This window comes from Lontra canadensis, unplaced genomic scaffold (genome assembly GCF_010015895.1).
Source record: "Lontra canadensis isolate GAN:19392208 unplaced genomic scaffold, GSC_riverotter_1.0 scaffold109, whole genome shotgun sequence".
Lineage (NCBI taxonomy): Eukaryota > Metazoa > Chordata > Mammalia > Carnivora > Mustelidae > Lontra > Lontra canadensis.
This window is the reverse complement of record NW_022631103.1, coordinates 1,826,198-1,845,954: the sequence shown is the minus strand read 5'-3', so window position 1 is coordinate 1,845,954 and position 19,757 is coordinate 1,826,198. Positions and strand designations below refer to the sequence as shown.

The following is a 19,757-nucleotide window of genomic DNA, read 5'->3' as shown; positions in this document are numbered from 1 at the left end:
ACTGCAAACCACTAAATTTCAGTGTTGTCTCTTCAGTATGGATATCTATTTACTGAAACAGGAAACTGAAAATTGTTTCACATGTTTTCACTGACCATACATTCCGTCCTGGAAATCCCCACAGAGATAAAAGCCATGGTCAGTGACCCGAGAACTTCCCACACAGACAAAGCCTCACACCGTTCCGTGTTCCGGAGGCTGAGAAAACTGAACTCTGCCGTCCTGCATAATTGTTTGAATCCTGGGTGCTGTAAGAAATGGTGAATAAACGGCTTCTGACATCATTTTTTTCATGTTTATTTTAGCAACTTATGAAGTCGAAATTGAAGAACCCCGAAAGGTATTGTTCCCTCTTTTTACCAACTTCATAACTACAACAGGTATGCAGAATTGACGGTAGAGTGGTTTCTTTTAGGAGCCAGGAGGGAGGTCTTTGTTTTCGGTTTTCTCCCCATTCCTGAGGCTTTTCCAAGACTCCAGCTGCTAAGATTCTGTCGCCTGTAATAACAGAGATAGAAAAAGTGGTGTTGGTGGGGAGGGAAAGCTGGCCCTAATCCATTCCCGGCCCGTTATCTGTGGCGAACAGCATCAGCTGGCCTTTAATAACGGTCCCTTCAGAGAGAGGAGTGCTGTGGCCCAAGCCAAATTTGTACCTCCTGTGCTTTCGGGAGGATGGCCCGCCCTCTGAAGGCACATTTTCTGGCTCCTGGTGGGCACAGTGCAAGGTGCCCCTTGGAGCCACTTGATTAGAGCCCAAGCAGAGTCCCTGCTGGCCCCAGTCCCAGCACCTGACCCTGTGATCTCGAACCTCCATTTCCTCACCTGTAAGATAGAGATAGTAGAAGTATCCGAGTCTGGGTCATTGTGGAAATGAGAGTGAGGTAAATTCAAGGAACCCGTGTGATGGTAAATGCCTGTACCTTTCCCAGACATTATGCCTCTCTGGGCTCCTGCTGGGTCTTCTGGAAAATGGCATCTTCTCTGTGAGGGCAGAAAGCAGATGCCTTGTGGTGACCACATTTGCTGTAGTAGATGCCCAATAAATAAGGGGGTTTGTACTTGTTTCACTGAGTTGCTGAGAGAACTCAAATTAGCTAAGCTCCCAGTACAGAGCCTGGTACACAGTAGGGCCTCCCCTCATGTTTCAGCTCGGTCGATGAAGGTTCACTTGTTTCTCACAGAGTTCATTTAGTCCAGACCTTTCATCTTTCTGCTTGTTTTCTTACACCTACTGGAAAGGCCTGTTCATTTGTGGTATACTTTCTAGCTAGAAAACTATAAATGATTATTCTTATTAATGAAAGTAGAAACATTTATTAAAATGCTTCAATTATCTGGCAATATCTCCAAAATAATAAACTTTTCTGTACAAGTAAACTCTGTAAATAACTAGAGTTTATCCCATTCAAAAGAAAAAAAAATAAAGTATTTTTAACATGTTTTAAAGACATTTATTTATTTGAGAGAGAGAGATAGAGAGGGTGGGGGGGAGGACAGAGGGAGAAAGAGAGAATCTCCAGTAGACTCCTTTAAAATTTAAAAATATATTTTTAAATTTTAAATCTTAACTTTCAGACATGTATTGCTTTCATCTCCATATTCTTGTCTCGGCAGGTGAAATCTGATCTTACCTTGTCTTCATGACATGGAATCCTCTGTAACATAAGGGATTGAATGGCTACAGTTCACACTCTACACTCCCAGTCCCTTAGGGTGCCTGGGGGGTTCATTTGGTTAAGTGTCTGCCTTCTGCTCAGGTCATGATCTCAGGGTCCTGGGATCGAGCCCCACATCGGACTCTCTGCTCAGCGGGGAGCCTGCTTCTTCCTCTCCCTCTGCCTGCCTCTCTGCCTACGTGTGCTAAATCTTAAAAAAAAAGAAAAAGATGATGTTAGGCCTTTCTCAGGTGTTCAGAGTTAGCTGTCTTTCCACCAAACCCCAAGTCTGTCTGCTGTCATTGTTTCCTGTTCTCTGACAGTTTCAATTTCTCTATCATATCTTTGTGTTGAGCAGGGAGTCTTTCACATAGATAATTCTGTACCAAGACCTTGTTGCATGTCAGGCACTCGTGCAAAGGTGGGGCACTTCATCCTCCATGTTCCCCGGTGAGCTAGTATCACAACTTGCCTCTTACAGGTGAGGACTGGAGGCTCAGAGAGGTTCAGCAACCTGTCAGTAATGCAGCAGGGGTCCATCTTACCTGTCACTCTACCATCCATGTTGTTAGAATTATACGGGAGATAAGAACCAGTCGTCCCTGAATGAAGGCCTGCGGGGCCCTCCCCAAAGGAGGGCAAATGAGCTTTTAGGCTGGTCTTGGTCACAGCATGTTCAAGGCTTAGCTATTTTCTGTTTTCTTCAACGTTGTTGTCTAGATTCAAAATAATGAATCAGATCTATGTGATGACTGAATCAAAGAGTTATGTTGTGGTCACTGGGATATAATCTTAACGGAGCCAAATCTAGATCGTCTGGGAGTGAATTTGGGATCAGGGGGTGTGTGACCAGCCAGGGAGAATTCCCAGCATGACTTACACATTTGTGTTACCGATTCTGCCCACTGAAACATTGCTCTGATAGCCCAAGTGTGTATTTCCCCAAATGATGGAAAGCTCTATTCTGCAAACACATTCCTGGAAAAGCATGCAGAAAACAATTTATTCTTCTAAGTTAGATTATACATTCCCTCTGGCATGCTGCTTTTCCTTTTCCACTGACCTTCAGTTCCACTGACCAGGGTTTCTGGAAGTTTCTGTTGTCAGTGTCTACCTTTGCTCCATCCTGAGACCTCACCTGCCTGGTCTTCTAGTCAAGTCTCTAATGATCTGTAATCACACATCAAAGGCATGGCTTGGATTGATTTATGAAAATGACCATTTCCCTCTTTACTTTCAGCCTTGGAAGAATGGTCTCCATCAAGAACTTAGGTGAGTTTTATCTTCAAATGGAAAAGCATTAATCCAACCTCTGTTGACTGAACAAGTTTTCTTATATGGGTCAGCTATGCTTGCAGAGACTGAGCTGGTTCAGCTTCCCCAGTGCCTAGTAAGGTACCTGGTACAGAGAAGGTGCTCGAGGGTCCTGCCTGGCCTTTCCCTCCTGCCTTGTTCTAGGCCACACCACCCTTATTGGTAACACTTACTGAGTCTCCAGCATGGGCCAGTCACTTGCTAACCACTGGGGGAGTAGCAGTGATGGCAACCTGGCCGCTACCCTCAGGGGCTCCCGGCCTGTGGGAATCACACAGTTAAATAGGCATATAACCATCATGTGACTGCCAAAGAACTTAGTTTCCAAAATGCACCATGCTGTTTTAAATCTCTGTGCCTTTGTTTCCTTAATTCATTAATTCATTCCAACTTAATGATCTGGTAAATATCTAATGACCATCAAACATTCCCACCTGTAAGAAGCCTTCCTAATTCCCCTCCTTCAAAGAGAAGTAGCCAGACCCTCCCACCCACCCCCACCAAGGTACACAAGCTTGCACTAACCTCACTGTATGTCATTTGTTTGCTAATGTGCCAGTTTATCCTGACTCTCCTTCCCTTCCCTGCTTCTTGTATGTGAGCTCCTTATGAGAAGGGCCTATGTTTCTCGTTCTTGGTGTTCCTGACACCTCTCACACTTCTGGGTCCAAAGCAGGGCCTTGGCAAGGCTGTGCTTGACCCCCCTCTTCAGAGTCTGTGTCTATCATTCTTCCCCTGGAGTTACTTTTAATGCATTAGAGGAAGCATGGTTGGTGAAGTCTAGAGAAGCAAGTATCAGAATTCCCTGGCTGAGGTTAAACACCTAAGCAGTGGATCATGGGGGAAACCATGTTTCATGTCTGTCCTTGAGTTCTGGTCTGCCTCGATTCATGCCCCCCGTATCTACCCTCTAGCATTTAGCATGGTGCTGGGCGCTTGAGAGGTACATGTCACATGGTTAATTCTGTGTTTATTGAGATTTTACTCTTTTCAGATGCTGCTAGATTCTGAGATACAAAAAGGAATGGAGTATATTCTCTGCCCTTGGTTCCAGATGGGCATGGAGGCTAGAATGGATGGGGGAAAGGGGCTATTTGAAGGGGGGGAAATGATCATCTCAGTAGGAAGTTAAAATATAATCACTGCTAAGTAGTTGTAGGAACACAGAGATGAGGCTCTGGGCATACTGTCTTGAAGAGCTGACAGCTGAATTCAATCTTGAAAGACCTATAGGAGTTGTCATAATGATTGTTCATCATTAAGGCATAAGGAAGAGTATGAGCAAAGACATGAGGTCGGTCAAGGACTCCCCAAACAGCATGAAGTGCAGTGTGGAAGCAGAAGGAACAAAGCCACGGGGAGTATGCAGAGCTGGGTCCAGGAGGGCCTGCACCCCCTAATTTACAATTAGACCAGCCCTGTCCAATGGAACTGTAAGGCAAAGCACAGATGTCATTTAAAATTTTTCTAGTAGCCAAATGTTAAAAAGTAAAAAGGAAACCCAGCTTTTGCATCAACTTGGATGGGACTGGAGGAGATTATGCTAAATGAAATAAGTCAAGCAAAGAAAGTCAGTTATCATATGGCTTCACTTATTTGTGGAACACAAGGAATAGCATGCAGGGCATTAGGAGAAGGAAGAGAAAAATGAGGGGGAATCAGAGAGGGAGACGAACTATGAGAGGCTGTGGACTCCAAGAAACAAATTGAGGGTTTTGGAGGGGAGGGGGTGGAGGATGGGTGAACCTGGTGGTGGGTATCAAGGAGCGCACGGATTGCATGGAGCACTGGGGGTTATATGGAAACAGTGAATCGTGGAACACTACATCAAAAACTGACATACTGTGTGGTGACTAACATAATATTAAATTAAATTTAAAAATGTGAAAAGAAACAGGTGAAATTAATTATGTGTTTTATTAATCGCAGTATATCCAAAATATTGTCATTTTGACATGTAATCAATATAATAACTATTACTGAGGTATTTTATAGTCTTTTTTCTCTAATTCTTCAAGATCCAAATATATGTTATACTTATAGCTCAGTCTAGACCGGTTACATTTTGAATGCACGATATCCATACATGGACAGTGGCCGCAGGTGGAGAGCACAGATTTAGACTTTATATTCTAGGTCAGGGGGAGCCACAAAGAGTTTCAAAGCAGAGATAATGTACTCCATCCCCTCACAGTATTCCTAGAAGTCACCATATTGAATTTACTTTGATAATTACTTATAAAGATCCAGTTATAAGTTACCGGACAAGACCTGACAAGTTAGGATGGATTACCAAGGGCATGTACATCAACAAGGATTTATGTTTTAGGAGAAATACCAACAATGTGCCATGAGGAATAAGAACTGGGTAATTCTAACACAGCAAATGCTTCCATGAAGACAAAGATCCCAACAATTATTGCAGGTCCATTATGTGCTCTGAACAATGCTGAGATTTCAACATTTTTCTCACATTTCATTCTCCTGGCAACCATGGACATAGGCATTGTGACCTTTCATTTATGAATGAGAAAATATGATTTTTTTTATAGAAAGGTTAATCGTGGCCTTGCAGAAAGAGGGATATATAGTGGGGATTAGAAGCCAGCCCTCCTGGGGTGCCTGGGTGGTGCGGTGGGTTAAGTTTCTGCCTTTGGCCAGGGTCATGATCTCAGGGTCCTGGGATTGGGCCCCACATTGGGCTCTCTGCTCAGCGGGGAGCCTGCTTCCCCTTCTCTCTCTGCCTGCTGCTCTGCCTGCTTGTGATCTCTCTCCCTCTGTTAAATAAATAAAATCTTTAAAAAAAAAAAAAAGAAGAAGAAGCCAGCCCTCCCTCACTGCCCCTGATCATCATGGAACTGGCAGATGGCCTTACTGGTGGGCACGGTGCTCAGTAATTATGTGAATGAATGAAACTCCTGACAACTCTTTCCATTGTCTTTCAGAACAGTACTGACTCTGGTGCTTTTCCTCCCTTATTGACCTCCTCTTCTGAGTTTCTTTGAGGGTTCCTCTTTTTCTGCCTTCCGTATGAATGTGGTTGTAAGTCTAGTTCACTGTGCCAGAACAGAAGTCCTCATTTGGGGGTTGATGATTCCTCAGCATTCTCTCCTTGGACCTCAGGTCCCATGCTGTTGCTGCTCTAGATCACACAGCATTGGTGCTGGGAATACATATAGAAATAGCGGAGCTCCGCCGCTTTATAACTTGATTGTTCGTTTACAAGACAAAGTGGAAGAACTGGAGGCTGATCCATAAACAGTGCTTTATAATACAAATAGAATGACAAAGTGTTGGGGCAGCATATAAGAAGGTATGACTGGGAGAATCAGGGAAGGTTTCTCAGAAGTAAGATGATTCAGACAAATTGAGAAGGGTTTGATGTTCTCCAGCAAGATGCAGAAGGCATGTCTGTCAAGGGAAATTGCAACTAAAAAGGAAGAGTTGCTTGAACCAGGATGGTTGGTTTGGGGAATGTCAGTCTAGAGCAAAAGTTGAGGGAAGGAGTAGAGGGAGGTGGGGTTGGAAAGAAAGGTTACGACCACAACATGATGGGTTTATATTTTAGCCTACAGGCAATGGGGAGTTCCTAGGAGATTTTAAGCAGGGATTCCTTCTGGCATTGATTGGAGCGGGTAGAAACTCAGTGAAATGATCTAGTGGGTGACCTGATCCTCATCTTAGAAGAAGGTAGGGAGAGAAGAGGAATTATTCAGTTGTTTACATTCACTTTTTCCATTCATTTTTTTTAGGATTGGGTAATACACTATGATCTAAACACTCTAAACCTCACTTTTCCCTTGTTATCTCCTCACATTTAAGCCCTAAACATGAAGATGAAGATGAAGATAAAGAGGAGAAGGAAAAAGAGCCATGTGAATTGGAACCTCAAAAACCAGAAAAAGATCTACTTTCAAGTCATCTTTTCAAGGTATCAGTGTTCTAGGGTTCAGGGCCAAATAGTAAAAGTTGAGGGATATCATGGGAGTAGTTCATGGAGTGACTTTTTAGAGCCTGAGACAGCAGCTCTCTACAGACAGCATCAGAAGACCCTGGGGTATTGGATGTTTTCTCAAAGAAATGAACTTGACAGTAACAATGAGCTCTAGCCTCAGGTGTCCACTTATTAGCCATGAAGCAGGCCTTAGGGGTGGGGCTGGGTCTAGCATGAGTTCAGCAAGGCATCCAGAGGGCAAAACATAGACACTCATTCGGGTGTTATACCCTGCAATTGAACAGCCCCAGAAGGAGGGCCTCCTTAAGGTGTGTGCTTGAGGGCCCTACTTAGAAGAACAATTTAACCTCTGAGCTCAGTCTTTTTATCTGTAATAGAAGAACAAATCATCCCTACTCAATTACCATCCCCAGTCCCACCCTGATTCTGTCTGGTTTATGTTGATAAGAAAATGTATGTGAAAGTGCTTTGTAGACCATGAGATACCATAAAAAATGTAAGGTATTCTTAATTATTACTTATTAGTAAATACTATATGCATTTGTATACTCCTATCCAATTGACATTGTCCCCCTCAAAACAGCTAGAGTTGTCAGAGTCTTAAATTATCGATATCACCAGTGCTGCTAGTAATGCTCACAACATTCTGAAAACCTATTTGAGATGTGCCTATCGTAGAATATCAGATTGCTCCAGTCCCAGCTGCAGGGCTTGGGAAAATCAAGCAGCTTGGTGGTGTTGTGGGCCTGAACTGGTGGGTAGGCCCACAGGGTTCAGAGCCAAGACTATGTGTTTATAGAGTATCACAAAGCAGCATAATTCAAGGAATAAGTAAGTCACTAATTGTGAAAGAAGGGGACCAGAGTTAGGGAAGGGGCATTGCATCCTGAGGCCAGAGAGCAGACAAGGCCATAAGTGGGTGATGGGGCCAGAGATCAGAAAGGGGTTATCAGGAGGATGAGAAAGATAATGGGGAAGTCACGGTTATGGACATTGACCATGAAAGAGCAAAAGCAGGGATATGTTCTTTATCAGTGCTGGCCATTTGACAAGAGCCAGGTATGGGGTCAGGCTGCCACCAAAGGGACATATTCCTGCTTTTGTGATGTGGATTTGAGTTTTGGAAATTGTTGTAGGTGATTTGGATTATGTTAGGTAAAAGTAGTGGGTGGTGTAGCTGGGCAGTGCTGTTTGGGGTCAGGTGTCAATGGTACGTCAGTAGATACAAATTCAAACTGACCCTAGGAAGCATTCCCAAGGACAGGCCAAGGGGAACCCACACAGGGCCTTATTAGGGGCCACAGTGAAGGAAGGCAGTCACGCATTTGTGTGAAACTCTGACTTATTACTTTGTCATTTTTCCCCGTTAAAAAATTCATTCTTGGTGGGGCGCCTGGGTGGCTCAGTGGGTTAAAGCCTCTGCCTTCGGCTCAGGTCATGATCCCAGAGTCCTGGGATCGGCCCCACATCGGGCTCTCTGCTCGGCAGGGAGCCTGCTTCCTCCTCTCTCTCTGCCTGCCTCTTTGCTGCTTGTGATCTCTGTCTATCAAATAAATGAATAAAAATCTTTAAAAAAAAATTCATTCTTGGCTCTGTGACTTGAAAAAATGTCCCTCGTTTTAGTTTGTCCAGACCACACCAAGAGCTCAGGAAATCCCATACTTTATAACTGTTAAGTACTTCGGCTTCTTCCGACTGCTTTCAGATGTATTGTCATAGTCAATGGTCCTGTCCACTTGCCAACGGAAGGACAATAATCTCCTCTCCTATCGCCATCTGATAAATAGCCAGAAAGGCTGTAATTCTCCTTGGTTTCCGGTGTCTATTCCTGGAAATCCATCCAGAGCTTTCTGAAATGCACATCTGCTCAGATTGCTGCCTGGGGCTCAGTGAGGCCCCCATTGAACCTTGCACACGAGACCCTGCATGACTCAGCCTCATTCTGTCACATCTTTCTCACCTCGTCTTTTCAACCTGTCCCTTCCAGTCTTCCTTCAGCATCAGTTTCCGAAAACCCATCTGAGGACCCTAAATTCTCCAGATACCCATGTGTTTGCTCGTGCTGATTTGTCCCTTTATCCCCTTGGTCAATCTCTTCCTTTCATTTTAAAGTACTCTTTAATAAGATCTGCTTTGGAAGTCTTCCTCCACCCTGTCTCCCAGCCGAGAGAACTGACCTCCCCTCCTCCGTTTCTGTCTCAGTGAACAACACAGCTGCAAATGGCCCTTGCCACGTGGTACCTTAATGTTTGTGTGCCTTGTCTCTGTGATCAGTGTAGGCCACCGTGCCCTTAGTGTCTATCTCCGGAACTCAGCGTTCATGTCTGACCAACACTGCAGGGAGGGAGTGGGAAAGGAAGTACAGAGGAACAGAATGGCAGGGGGCCAGAAGAAATATCAGGCGAAAGGAACACAGCATCCCTTGGTGGTCAAGAGCACAGGAATCAAGTTCTGCCTCAGTAGACCACTGGCTAGGAAACCAGAGGATTTGGAGACCTGTTATTTAACCTTTCAAAACTCTTTATCATGTGGACTAGTGATATTTTCCCAGTGGGGGGTCCTGGAGATGAGGTGAGATAAGATATTTGAAGAACCTTCTCTGTTACATGCTGCGGCCTCCTGTGGGGCTGCCTCCCCTGGGCATTCGGTGGCCATTCAGAGGTGAGCCGAAGACTTGGTGTGCATCCTTGTGAAACTTTGTCTAGGGGGACTGCGTTCAGTACCACGATAAATCCTTGCTATCCGTGAAGCATGAATGACGGAAGAAAAGCACAAGTAAGTGGGAAGCGGAGCAGGTGAGTCAGAGCTCTATAGCACCCTCCCTATTGCATGTATTTAGGGAGCCACGCATGGAGGGATGCTGGGAAGAAAGCAGGTGATGAAAGTCCTTGGAGGCCGCAGGAGCGTGCTGCCCAGGAAGCAGGGCCCTGTGAGCGATGGCGCCCAGACGAAGGCCTGCCTCCAAGACCAGAAACCGGCCAGGCGCTCCCTAGGCCACTGTGAGTTGCCTTTCTTCCTGGTTCTGTTCACCGTCGTCACATGATTTACAAGTTGTGGGTGTCTAAGATGTTCCTTTCTTTTATAAATATTTATTGAACATTTATTATGTGCCAAGAAACTTACCCTCATGAGGCAGTTGTGCAGTCATGGAAAGAGCACTGGATTTAGAAGTAGAAGACCAGAGAGGAATAGGTATTGGTTACACAAAGAAAACAGATATCCACTCCAGCCCGATAAACCACGGCAGACCACTGACATTTCATGTGTTACAAATCAGTTATAAGAAGAATAAATATGCAGTGATCATAAGATGAACTCCAGGTCCCTTAAAATATGCCTCTGGGCTAACTGGCCACATCCTTGCCTCACAGGTCCTTCCCTGTATACTCTGCTGTATTCTGCATATCCTATTTTAAGTGTTTAAATGTCCCTGTAATTTCACCTGATCTCTGTCTGGAATTCTCTACCTGCTGATGTCCTGGACATCCTTTAGGTTCTATCTCAGAAGTCACTTCTTCTGAGGTCTCCCTTACCTCCGTCCATCCTCCTCTTCCCTGCTCCCCAGGGACCACAATTCCCCACTCTTTCTGTTTCTGTGGCACTGAAACGACAACCAAGTGACCTCATCTCCATATTAGGCTTTGCAGTTAAGCATTTCTGGGACCCAGGCCCCCTATATACTAAGCCCATCATCTTAGGAAACTTACAGGGTTTCATGTACAAATGGGGTTGATATTATTTTCCAGGGCTATTTGTTAATGTTTGTAAAGTGTATATTTCATGTGATCACTAACTGTTAGTTCTCTTCATTTATTTCCTTCTCTAAAAAAAGTATAGCATACCTTACATTATAATACATGGGGTACATGTTTGTCTCCCATGGTACATGGTGGGCACCATGTGATCAAAGACCATTTGGTATTTTTCTCTGTATTTCTGCAACCTGGCACAGTGTCTGGCACACTGGAGATCCCCCAACAAAACTTTGTTAAAGAAAGGAGTAAAAGAATCAATCCAACTTCAGTGAAACTATGGTAGATTTGACAACATGAATTATTCTCTTGACTAAGAAAATAGATTTTTGGAAAATGTATTAAAGTATCACAGAACAGATGTAAAAAGAAAGCATCCATATACTCGCAGGAACCAGGAACCCTGGAAGGTGAGTGCCAGAGCTACTCTTGGCCGTAGGGGTTTTTACTGAGATCTGAATCTCTTGAGCTCCTGTTTTGACTGTGTGATGTACAGAGGACAGGAGCTATAACCCAGGGCCTGCCCCAAGTGAGTTTATAATTGGGAACTCCTGTATGAAGTCAGGACCTCACAGGATTATGTCTACACAGAATGAATAAGACTGTGCGTATAGTAAAAAATACCATATTGTGTACTTATAAATTTGTTATAAAAAGATTTCAAGCGTTCTGAACACAATACAAATTTTTTCAAAAATAAATGGAAAAGGGAGGAAAAGACATTTTGATACTAATGACACATGAGAAAGCACAAAGGTGGCATAAAATCAAAAACCATGCCTTAAATTGAGAAGTAGGTAGACTCAATCTGGAATACGGGGGGGGGGGGGAACAAACACACACCAGAAGTGAGAAGACCAGCTGAAGTGAACTAAAGAGTTACAGGAGAGCCTTGAATATGGGGCTGAAAGCTATTTTCATGCAATTGTGTACTGTCTGTGAGGAGTCACTGTAGATTTGAAGATTATACCATGAAGAAAATAGTCCAAAGAGGATTATTCTGAGTAAACTGTACATGCTGCTAAAGCACAAAGGGAGTTGCTGAGTCCATTAATAGTTCTTTGCAGTACTTGTTTGAGTAGCACAAAATGTCTAATCAAGGACAGTGGGCATAAAATCAGAAAGTTTTGAGAAGAAAAAAATACAATAGAGTGTCTTTCTATACTCCTTCTATGCAAATAGACCTCTTGGAAAAATGAATGAAATAAAAGTATCACTTCTTTTCGTTGAAAACAATTAACACAACATAAACCCTTGTAATCAAAGGAAACTTGGTGCTGGGAGAAGAAAAAAGAATGATTACCATGAGCTGATCCTCGTATCCATCAGCAGTTCAAATCCCCACCACTATGTGTGTGGTCCAAAAGAAGACCAATGTAATCTAATGTGATATCAGCTTGGTAGCTCTCCCAGACAACTGGTAGAAGCAAACAAAATCCTCTTTGATGGAACAAACTTCTATCCCAGGTTTAAATAATTCCACAATATATACTTCTAAAAATTAACAGTTCATAGATAGAAATTACTAAACACACAAGTAAACAAGTCACAGTGACTGAAAACCCGTGGAACAACAGACTCTAGGAGCCAACCTGCAATATAGTACAGATATTAGAATTATTAAACACAAAACATAATATTTAATATATTTTAAAAATTAAAAAATATGAACAGAAAATAAACAGATTTGAAAAAGATAAATAATTTGATAAGTTGATATAGAAATGAATTAATTATACATCAGATTAGACACAGGAGAAGAAATTAAGGAATGAGAAGATAAATCTAGAGAAATTATTCAAAATATATTCCACAGAGGAAACGATAGGAAAGAATGAAAGAGAGGATAAGGATCCTCCAGGATAAAAGGAGAAGACTTAAAATAAATCTCAAATCAGAGTTCTACAAAAGGATCCTAGAAAGAGTGGAAAGGAGGAAAAAATAGATAATGCCTGATAATTTTTTAGAATTGTTGAAAAATATCAATTTGTATATCCAGAAGCCCTTAAGTTCTCAAGCAGCATACATAAAAGAACTCCACACCTAGTTATATCTTAAGGAAATGGAAAGATATTGAAGAATAAGAAAATATCTTAAAATATCTTAAAAGCAGACAAAGGAAAAGGCCAGTCACCCAGAAAGAAACAAGAAGGCTGATTGCTGAGTTCTCAAAAACAAGAGTGTGTAACTTGAATACAACAGTGCTATTGCAAGATATTGAATGTCTACCAAGATTTGTATAACTAGTAAAAATGCATGTCAGGAATGGAGGAAAAAATATGGTATTTTAAAACAAATAAAAAGAGATTTTAATCACAAAATAAAACCTTCTGATGGAGATTCTAAAGTGTTCAGTTAAGGCAGAAAGAAGATGATCCCAGATGGAGAATTTTGGATACAAGAAAGAATAGCAAAAGTGTCAACCGAATAAAACAACATCAAACTATGGAGAGGGGAAAAATATTGAGCGTTAATAGCACATACTTTGGGAAGGTAACTCAAAGCATTCTAAGGTCTTTAATTGTGAGTAACAATAGTAATTTATGCAAGCTTTAGAAGAGTAGCTAGAAAATATTCATCAAAAGATACCAGAGTGAAATGCAAGGCACAGAGTGGGAGAAGTTACTTGATTTATACATATATTTGACAAAGGACTCCAATATGGAATATATAAATCTTCTATAAACATCACTATATCCAGAAAATATAAAGTAGAAATCAGAAAAAGAAATTGAGAGACATTGGGAAAAGAAGAGATACTTCACTCAAGAAGATACTCAAAAGGCAAATACATTATGGAGGAGCTGTTCACCTTCATTACGTCTCCGGGAGATGCAAATGAAACCTACAATGTGATATCACTACCCACCCACCCAAATGGCTAAAATAAAAACCACTAAAAATATCAAGTCTTAGTGAAGTTATGGAAGAACTAGAACTCTCCTACATGGCTGGGACTGTAACTGGGGTAATCACTTTGGAAAACTGTCTGGCAGTATCTATTAAAGCCCAGCATATGCATATCCTATGACTAGCAACCCCATGCCTATTCTTATACCCAATAGAAATGCATACTTCAATTTACCAAGACATATACAAGATGTTCACAGCAGAACTTTTTATAATAACCTCAAACTGGAAACCATCCACATGTCCATCTAAAGTAGAAAGGATAAATGTAGCATGTTCACACAATGGAATCGTTACGGGAATGAACAAATTACAGCCATACGCAACAGCACGGATGAATGTCACACAATATTGAAGAGAAGTAGGCAACACCAAGAGAACATTCTGAATGATTCTATTAACATGAAGTTCAGAAATGAGCAAAATTGACCTCTGATATTAGGCGGTACGATGATGGCTCCTCTTGTGGGAGGGAACAAGGACTAGAACAGAGCATGGGAAGGGCTTGGGGGCACTGGCAGTGTTAGGTTTTTAGATGAATATGTTAGATTTGGGAAAATCCATTGAGCTTGACCCTTAAGATTTGTGCTTTTTCCTGTACATTACCATTAAAATTTAAAACACACTAGGATATCGGGCTCTCTGCTTGGCAGGGAGCCTGCTTCCCTTCCTCTCTCTCTGCCTGCCTCTCTGCCTACTTGTGAGCTCTGTCAAATAAATAAATAAAATAAAATAAAATAAAACATACTAGGATAACTATTAAAAGATAGCACATATTCCTTCCAAACAAACAGAAAACAAAGAAAGAGGAAGATGAGGAGGGAAAATAGAACATACAAAAAGTATGTAATGAGATAGCAGGTGTAAAATTTAATATATCAGTAAACATTATTAACTCAATACACAAAACACTGCAGTTAGAAGATGTACGCATTCAAATCATCCAGTATTAAAAAATATGGGAGTGCCTTTTATGTGCCTGGCCCTGTTCTAGGTGCTGGGGTTATAGCGGTAGACAAAACTGACCAGTATACCTATGCTTATGAAGGTTGCATTCTGATCAGAGGAGACAGATGGTAAATATGTAAATAATGAAATACCCACTCTGTGGAATGGTATGGCAGTAAATGTTATGGGAAAATATAACATGAGGAAAAAGAATCAAGCAAGTGCAGGCAGTAGCAGTTGCAATTTTAAAGTTGTTCACAGGTGACTCCAAAGATGTCAAGTAGATGAGAGCCAAATGTGTCTAGGGTAAGAATGTTCTGGGGAGAGAGGAGAAAGCATGCAAATACCTGAGGCAGGAACCTCCCAGATGTGGGGGCAGAAGAGCAGGAAGGCTGTGCGGCTGGAGCAGGGTGTAGTAGGAGATGAGGTCAGAGACATGACAAGGGGCGGGCCAAATAGCGTGGGGGCTCCTGTAGACCATTCCAAGAACTCTGGCATTTCCTCTGACAGATTTTTAAGAATGAATGAGAGGTTTTGAGCACAAGAACAGAATGATCAGATTGTATTTAAAGAATCATCCTGGCTGAAGTCATGAAAGAAGAAATGCGGAGGGATAAATCAGGGACCCGTTAGGAGCTCGTTGCGGTAACGTGAGAGAGATGATGGGAGCCTGGAGGAACATACGTGGTAGACTTGAGATGCGTTTGGATTCAGGATAGCATTTGGAATTAGAGAAGGGACTCAAAGATGTCTCTGTGTTTGGGACCCGAACAACTGAAAGGACGGGTTGCCACTTTTTATTGAGATGGAGTTGACTTCAGGAAAAGCAGATTTGCAGAGAGAAACTGTCAGTTTGGTTTGGAGCATAATGTGTTTAGACAACCAAATGGGAGTGGTGTGAAGGCTGATGGAGTATCTAGAATTCGTGAAAGATCTCTAAGTTAGAGATGTAAATTTGGGAGTTGTCTGTGTTTTTAAAAAGATGCCATAAACTTTTACATATGCCGCAGCCAAAAAGGAAGGATTAAGAAAGAAAAAAAAAATGTCTTGAACTAGGAATTAAGCACCTGGGTGTTTAGCATCTCTGCTTTGTGCTGGAGAAATTTACTGGTAACTCCTTAAGGAAAAGGAGCACTTTATGGGGTAATAAGGAGGTGACATGCTTGAGATGGTTCAGGGTCTGCCTACTAACTGTCTTCTGATCAGGGGGTAACACCTTGTTGCTTGGTTCATTTAATTGACACAAGGCAATTTGCTTATTGCTTATTTCTCAGATGTATCCCTTCTTCTTCCTGATTAATAGTTCAAGAATTGTTCTGAATCAATATTCAAAATATTAACCCATGCCAGTTGATAAAACTGTGGCAGTTTTATGGTTATGACAAGTTTACAGCTCTGTAAAATAAACCAGCACCTGCAACTAGCTACTTGGGCCAACAATCCCTGTACATTTTTCAACCTGGCACACCATCTTCTGGCTAATTCCCTCACTAAGAAATAAGAAATGTTAACATGTTCAATCAACTCCTCTAAGAAATTTGAAGAAAAAAATGCCACAAAACAGGATGAGTTCATCTAGATTTAAAGAGAGAGAAGAGGCGCCTGGGTGGTTCTGTCAGTTGAACATCTGACTCTCATTTTGACTCAAGTTGTGATCTCAGTGTCGTGGGAAAGAGCCCTACATCATTGGACTCTGCCCTCAGTGGGGAATCTGCTTGAGATCCTTTCTCCCTCTTCTTCCTCTGCTCCTCCCCCCATGCATGCGTGTGTGCTCTGTCTCTCTCAAATAAATAAATCAATCTGTAGAAAAAGGTAGAAATTCCAGGGCTGTACCCTGGAGGATCTCACTATCTGAGGTCAGAGATTAGAGAAGAGCCATCTAAAAAATTTACTGGTCAGCAGGGTAGGGATAGGGTGGCTGGGTTATGGACATTAGGGAAGGTATGTCCTATGGTGAGTGCTATGAAATGTATAAGCCTGATGATTCACAGACCTGTACCTCTGGGGCAAACAATACATTATATGGTAATAAAAATAATTTAAAAAAATTTACTGGTCACTAGGCTAGCACTCTTCATAAATACATATTCATCCTTGCCACAGTCCTATAAGAGTTGGTGTTATTATTGTCCCAGCTTCAGAGAACCATAACTGAGTCTCTGCAAGGTGAAGCGGTGTGCTAAAGAAGTGTACATACAGAGATTATAACCCAGTTTCAGCATATGAAATCTGCTTTTCCTATTCTTGCCTCCACCGCCATGGCATATGCGAATGCATTTATGGTAGCAGTAGATGAGCTACTCTTCGGGACTTTCTCTGTTTTCTTTATAGGTGGGTATGTGGAGGCCTTGGGAGTCACTACAGAAATGCCAGGTGGGGGGACCTGTAAGCCTCACTCCAACTCAGAGGAGACATATGATGACGTTGAGTACCCCGGGAAAGCGGGGTAAGTGTGGTGAGACCAGAGATGACTGTGGCGAGACTAAAGGTACAACACAACAGGTTAATGGTCTTTGCATTCTTTCTCCTTGCAGACCACAGTCAGACCTTTCTAACTCATTTGCTTCTGATAATGGTAAGTATAAGAAGACATTTGGAATTGTCAGTAGGAATTGCTGAGTGCTTCTGCGGCTGATTAGTGTAAGGTGTCTTTTATCTATATATACTTTCAATAATGCCAGTCGGGCAGGGTGATGATAAGCTGGGTAGGAGAAGTGGTCCAAGGTATATGTTAACAAATGCACTTAGAATCATGAAGGTGAAGACGCTAATAATGGGGCTTTTGCGGCAATAAATCAGCTTCACTATGAAATGTCCTCCTTCCTGACTGCTTCACAGTGCAGGTCTGATTATAGGAATGCTTATTTTTTTAATTTAAATTTTGTTAGCTAATATACCATACAATATTGGTTTCAGGGGTATGATTTCAGTGGTTCATCACTTACATCCAACACCCAGTGCTCATCATAATAAATACCCTCCTTAGTCCCCATCCCATACCCACTTCCCTCCATCAACCCTCAGTTTGTTCTCTATCATGAAGAGTCACTTATGGGTTGTTTCCCTCTCTCCTTTGTTTATTTTCCCCTTCCCGTATGTTCATCTGTTTTCTTTCTTAAATTCCAGGAACGTTGCTTACTTAACACAGAATCATGGTTTCCCAATACTTTTAAGATCAACTTTTGCATGGTCTAGAGCCTTGAGTGGTTTGCCTCTACTTGCCATTGAGCACTCTTCACACCATACTCAGTATTCACCCTCGAGATCCATTCTTGCCTTCTTCCTTTTAGCTTCTCTGACTTGCCAAGCTCCACCACAGGGTGTTCTTGTGCATTCCTCCTTCTTCCCTCCCCTGGGCTCCTTTGCCCATGTGACTCTTAATATTTCCTCTGATCCCAACTCCTTCGTTATTGCCCCAGGGAATACTGCCCTTGGTATACAGTCTCATCAGTCTCCTAATACCTAGGCCCTCCCTCTTAGCACTTTACAGTTATAATTTTGTATGTACGCGATTCTTCCATTAATAACCATCTTCCTTCCTGGATTGTTACTTTCTTCATGCTTGCTACTTTTCCTAGCCCTTAGCATAATGCCAGGCACATCTGAGACACACCAAAACTACCTACTGAATGTGAATGGATAAAGAAATAATAAAGGAGGGATAATCAAATGCCGCTCTGGTTGCTTTTGTCTTCCTCAGAACGTCAGAATTTTAGATGGTAAAACAACCTCAGAGATCATGAAATCCAGTATGCCATTTTAGAAAGGAACTAAGGCATGGAGAAGAAGTTAAGAGACTCTCCTCAGCTCACTATGTGTGACTCACATTGTAAACTTGAAAATCCTCCATTGCCGGGTAGCCTCAAAGTGTATCTATATGCTTTAAGCTCATGCGTTGGGCTAGGGGACAGATAATTCAAGATGCTTTCTTTTTCTCCATTATTGCCCCAGCCTTCAACACAGCGTGTGATGTTTAATAGACTCTGAATGTTCTATATGAAATATGCAAAGGACGAGGGTAGAAGGATAAAATCTGTTAGTAAACCCACTTTCTTTTACTACATCAGATCAGACTTGGAATCAGGTGGAAGCCAATATGAATTTTCATTTTGTATATACTTTTATAGAGGTTTAATTATTTCTTACCATATGCTTATTAAAAAAAAAAAAAACACAAAAAACATGTGCTTGACATCGTACCTAGCACCTGGTAGGTATCCAGTAATTTCTTATGAAATATGAATCTGAACTATTGTCATTATAATAAATGAAAATCATTTTTTTAATTGCAGAAGAAAATAATGAAGAAATGTATGAAGAGGTCTATAAAACAAAGAGCAACTACCCAAAAATAGAGTGAGTTTCTGTCTTTCTCAGCTTTATAGCTAATGGTATTTCCCTGTTAGTGTAAGAAAACCAGAGTTCAAGAAACAACCCCCTTCCCTTGACCCTATCATCCTTAGGGAAGATTTGCATCAAGAGGAAAGATAAGATATTTTAATACTATATTGTGATGAATAAGAGACTTGTGATTAGATACAATCGTGTGCTATAATCTTTAATTATGTTGCTTCCTCTTTTGAGAAAATGTCCACCTTTCAAAGTACAGGGCTTTCATATCATGTTAGGACATAAACGAGAAAGGAGAAGTAAATATCAATAAAACTTGCTTCAGTTCCATCATAGCAGTCCAGGAAGAAATCAATGGTTATGACGTAACTTATGTCTCTGCAAGTTAATAAGACTGTCTCTAGGATTTTGGCTTAATTTAATATCTGGAATTCCATGTTATCAGGAATACTTGTTCAAATGGTCATTATGCATCAAGTTTAGTTAGTGGGGCACTTTTTGGAAATGAGATAGCAATGGTCGAAAGCAAGAAGGATGCGGGTTAAAGGGAAGAGTAGGGATCCATACTGGGTGGGATGCCGTGGGTGTATCATTCCTTCTCCCTACCCCCTAAAAAACCTGAGAGCATATCTGGAAGAATTTTAATCCTTAACTGGGCAGTAAATATACCACCATTGTTGTGACATCATTCAATAAATTAAAGGTTAATGACAGGGGCGCCTGGGTGGCTCAGTGGGTTAAGCCGCGGCCTTCGGCTCAGGTCATGATCTCAGGGTCCTGGGATCAAGTCCCACATCAGGCTTTCTGCTCAGCAGGGGGCCTGCTTCCCTTCCTCTCTCTCTGCCTGCCTCTCTGCCTACTTGTGATCTCTCT

At 41.9% G+C, this 19,757-nt stretch overlaps 1 protein-coding gene across 2 annotated transcripts in view; it reads left to right on the top strand.

The window, feature by feature from the left end:
* The window catches only part of FYB2 (FYN binding protein 2), a 119,701-nt gene that overhangs the window by 74,518 nt on the left and 25,426 nt on the right, over nucleotides 1–19,757 (top strand). For both annotated transcript variants that reach the window (XM_032839717.1, XM_032839718.1), the window contains 7 exons: nucleotides 306–340; nucleotides 2,896–2,927; nucleotides 6,792–6,900; nucleotides 9,764–9,923; nucleotides 16,866–16,980; nucleotides 17,069–17,109; nucleotides 18,827–18,890. In XM_032839717.1, coding sequence (XP_032695608.1) covers nucleotides 306–340; nucleotides 2,896–2,927; nucleotides 6,792–6,900; nucleotides 9,764–9,923; nucleotides 16,866–16,980; nucleotides 17,069–17,109; nucleotides 18,827–18,890 — 556 coding nt within the window. The remainder of the gene's footprint in view (nucleotides 1–305; nucleotides 341–2,895; nucleotides 2,928–6,791; nucleotides 6,901–9,763; nucleotides 9,924–16,865; nucleotides 16,981–17,068; nucleotides 17,110–18,826; nucleotides 18,891–19,757) is intronic.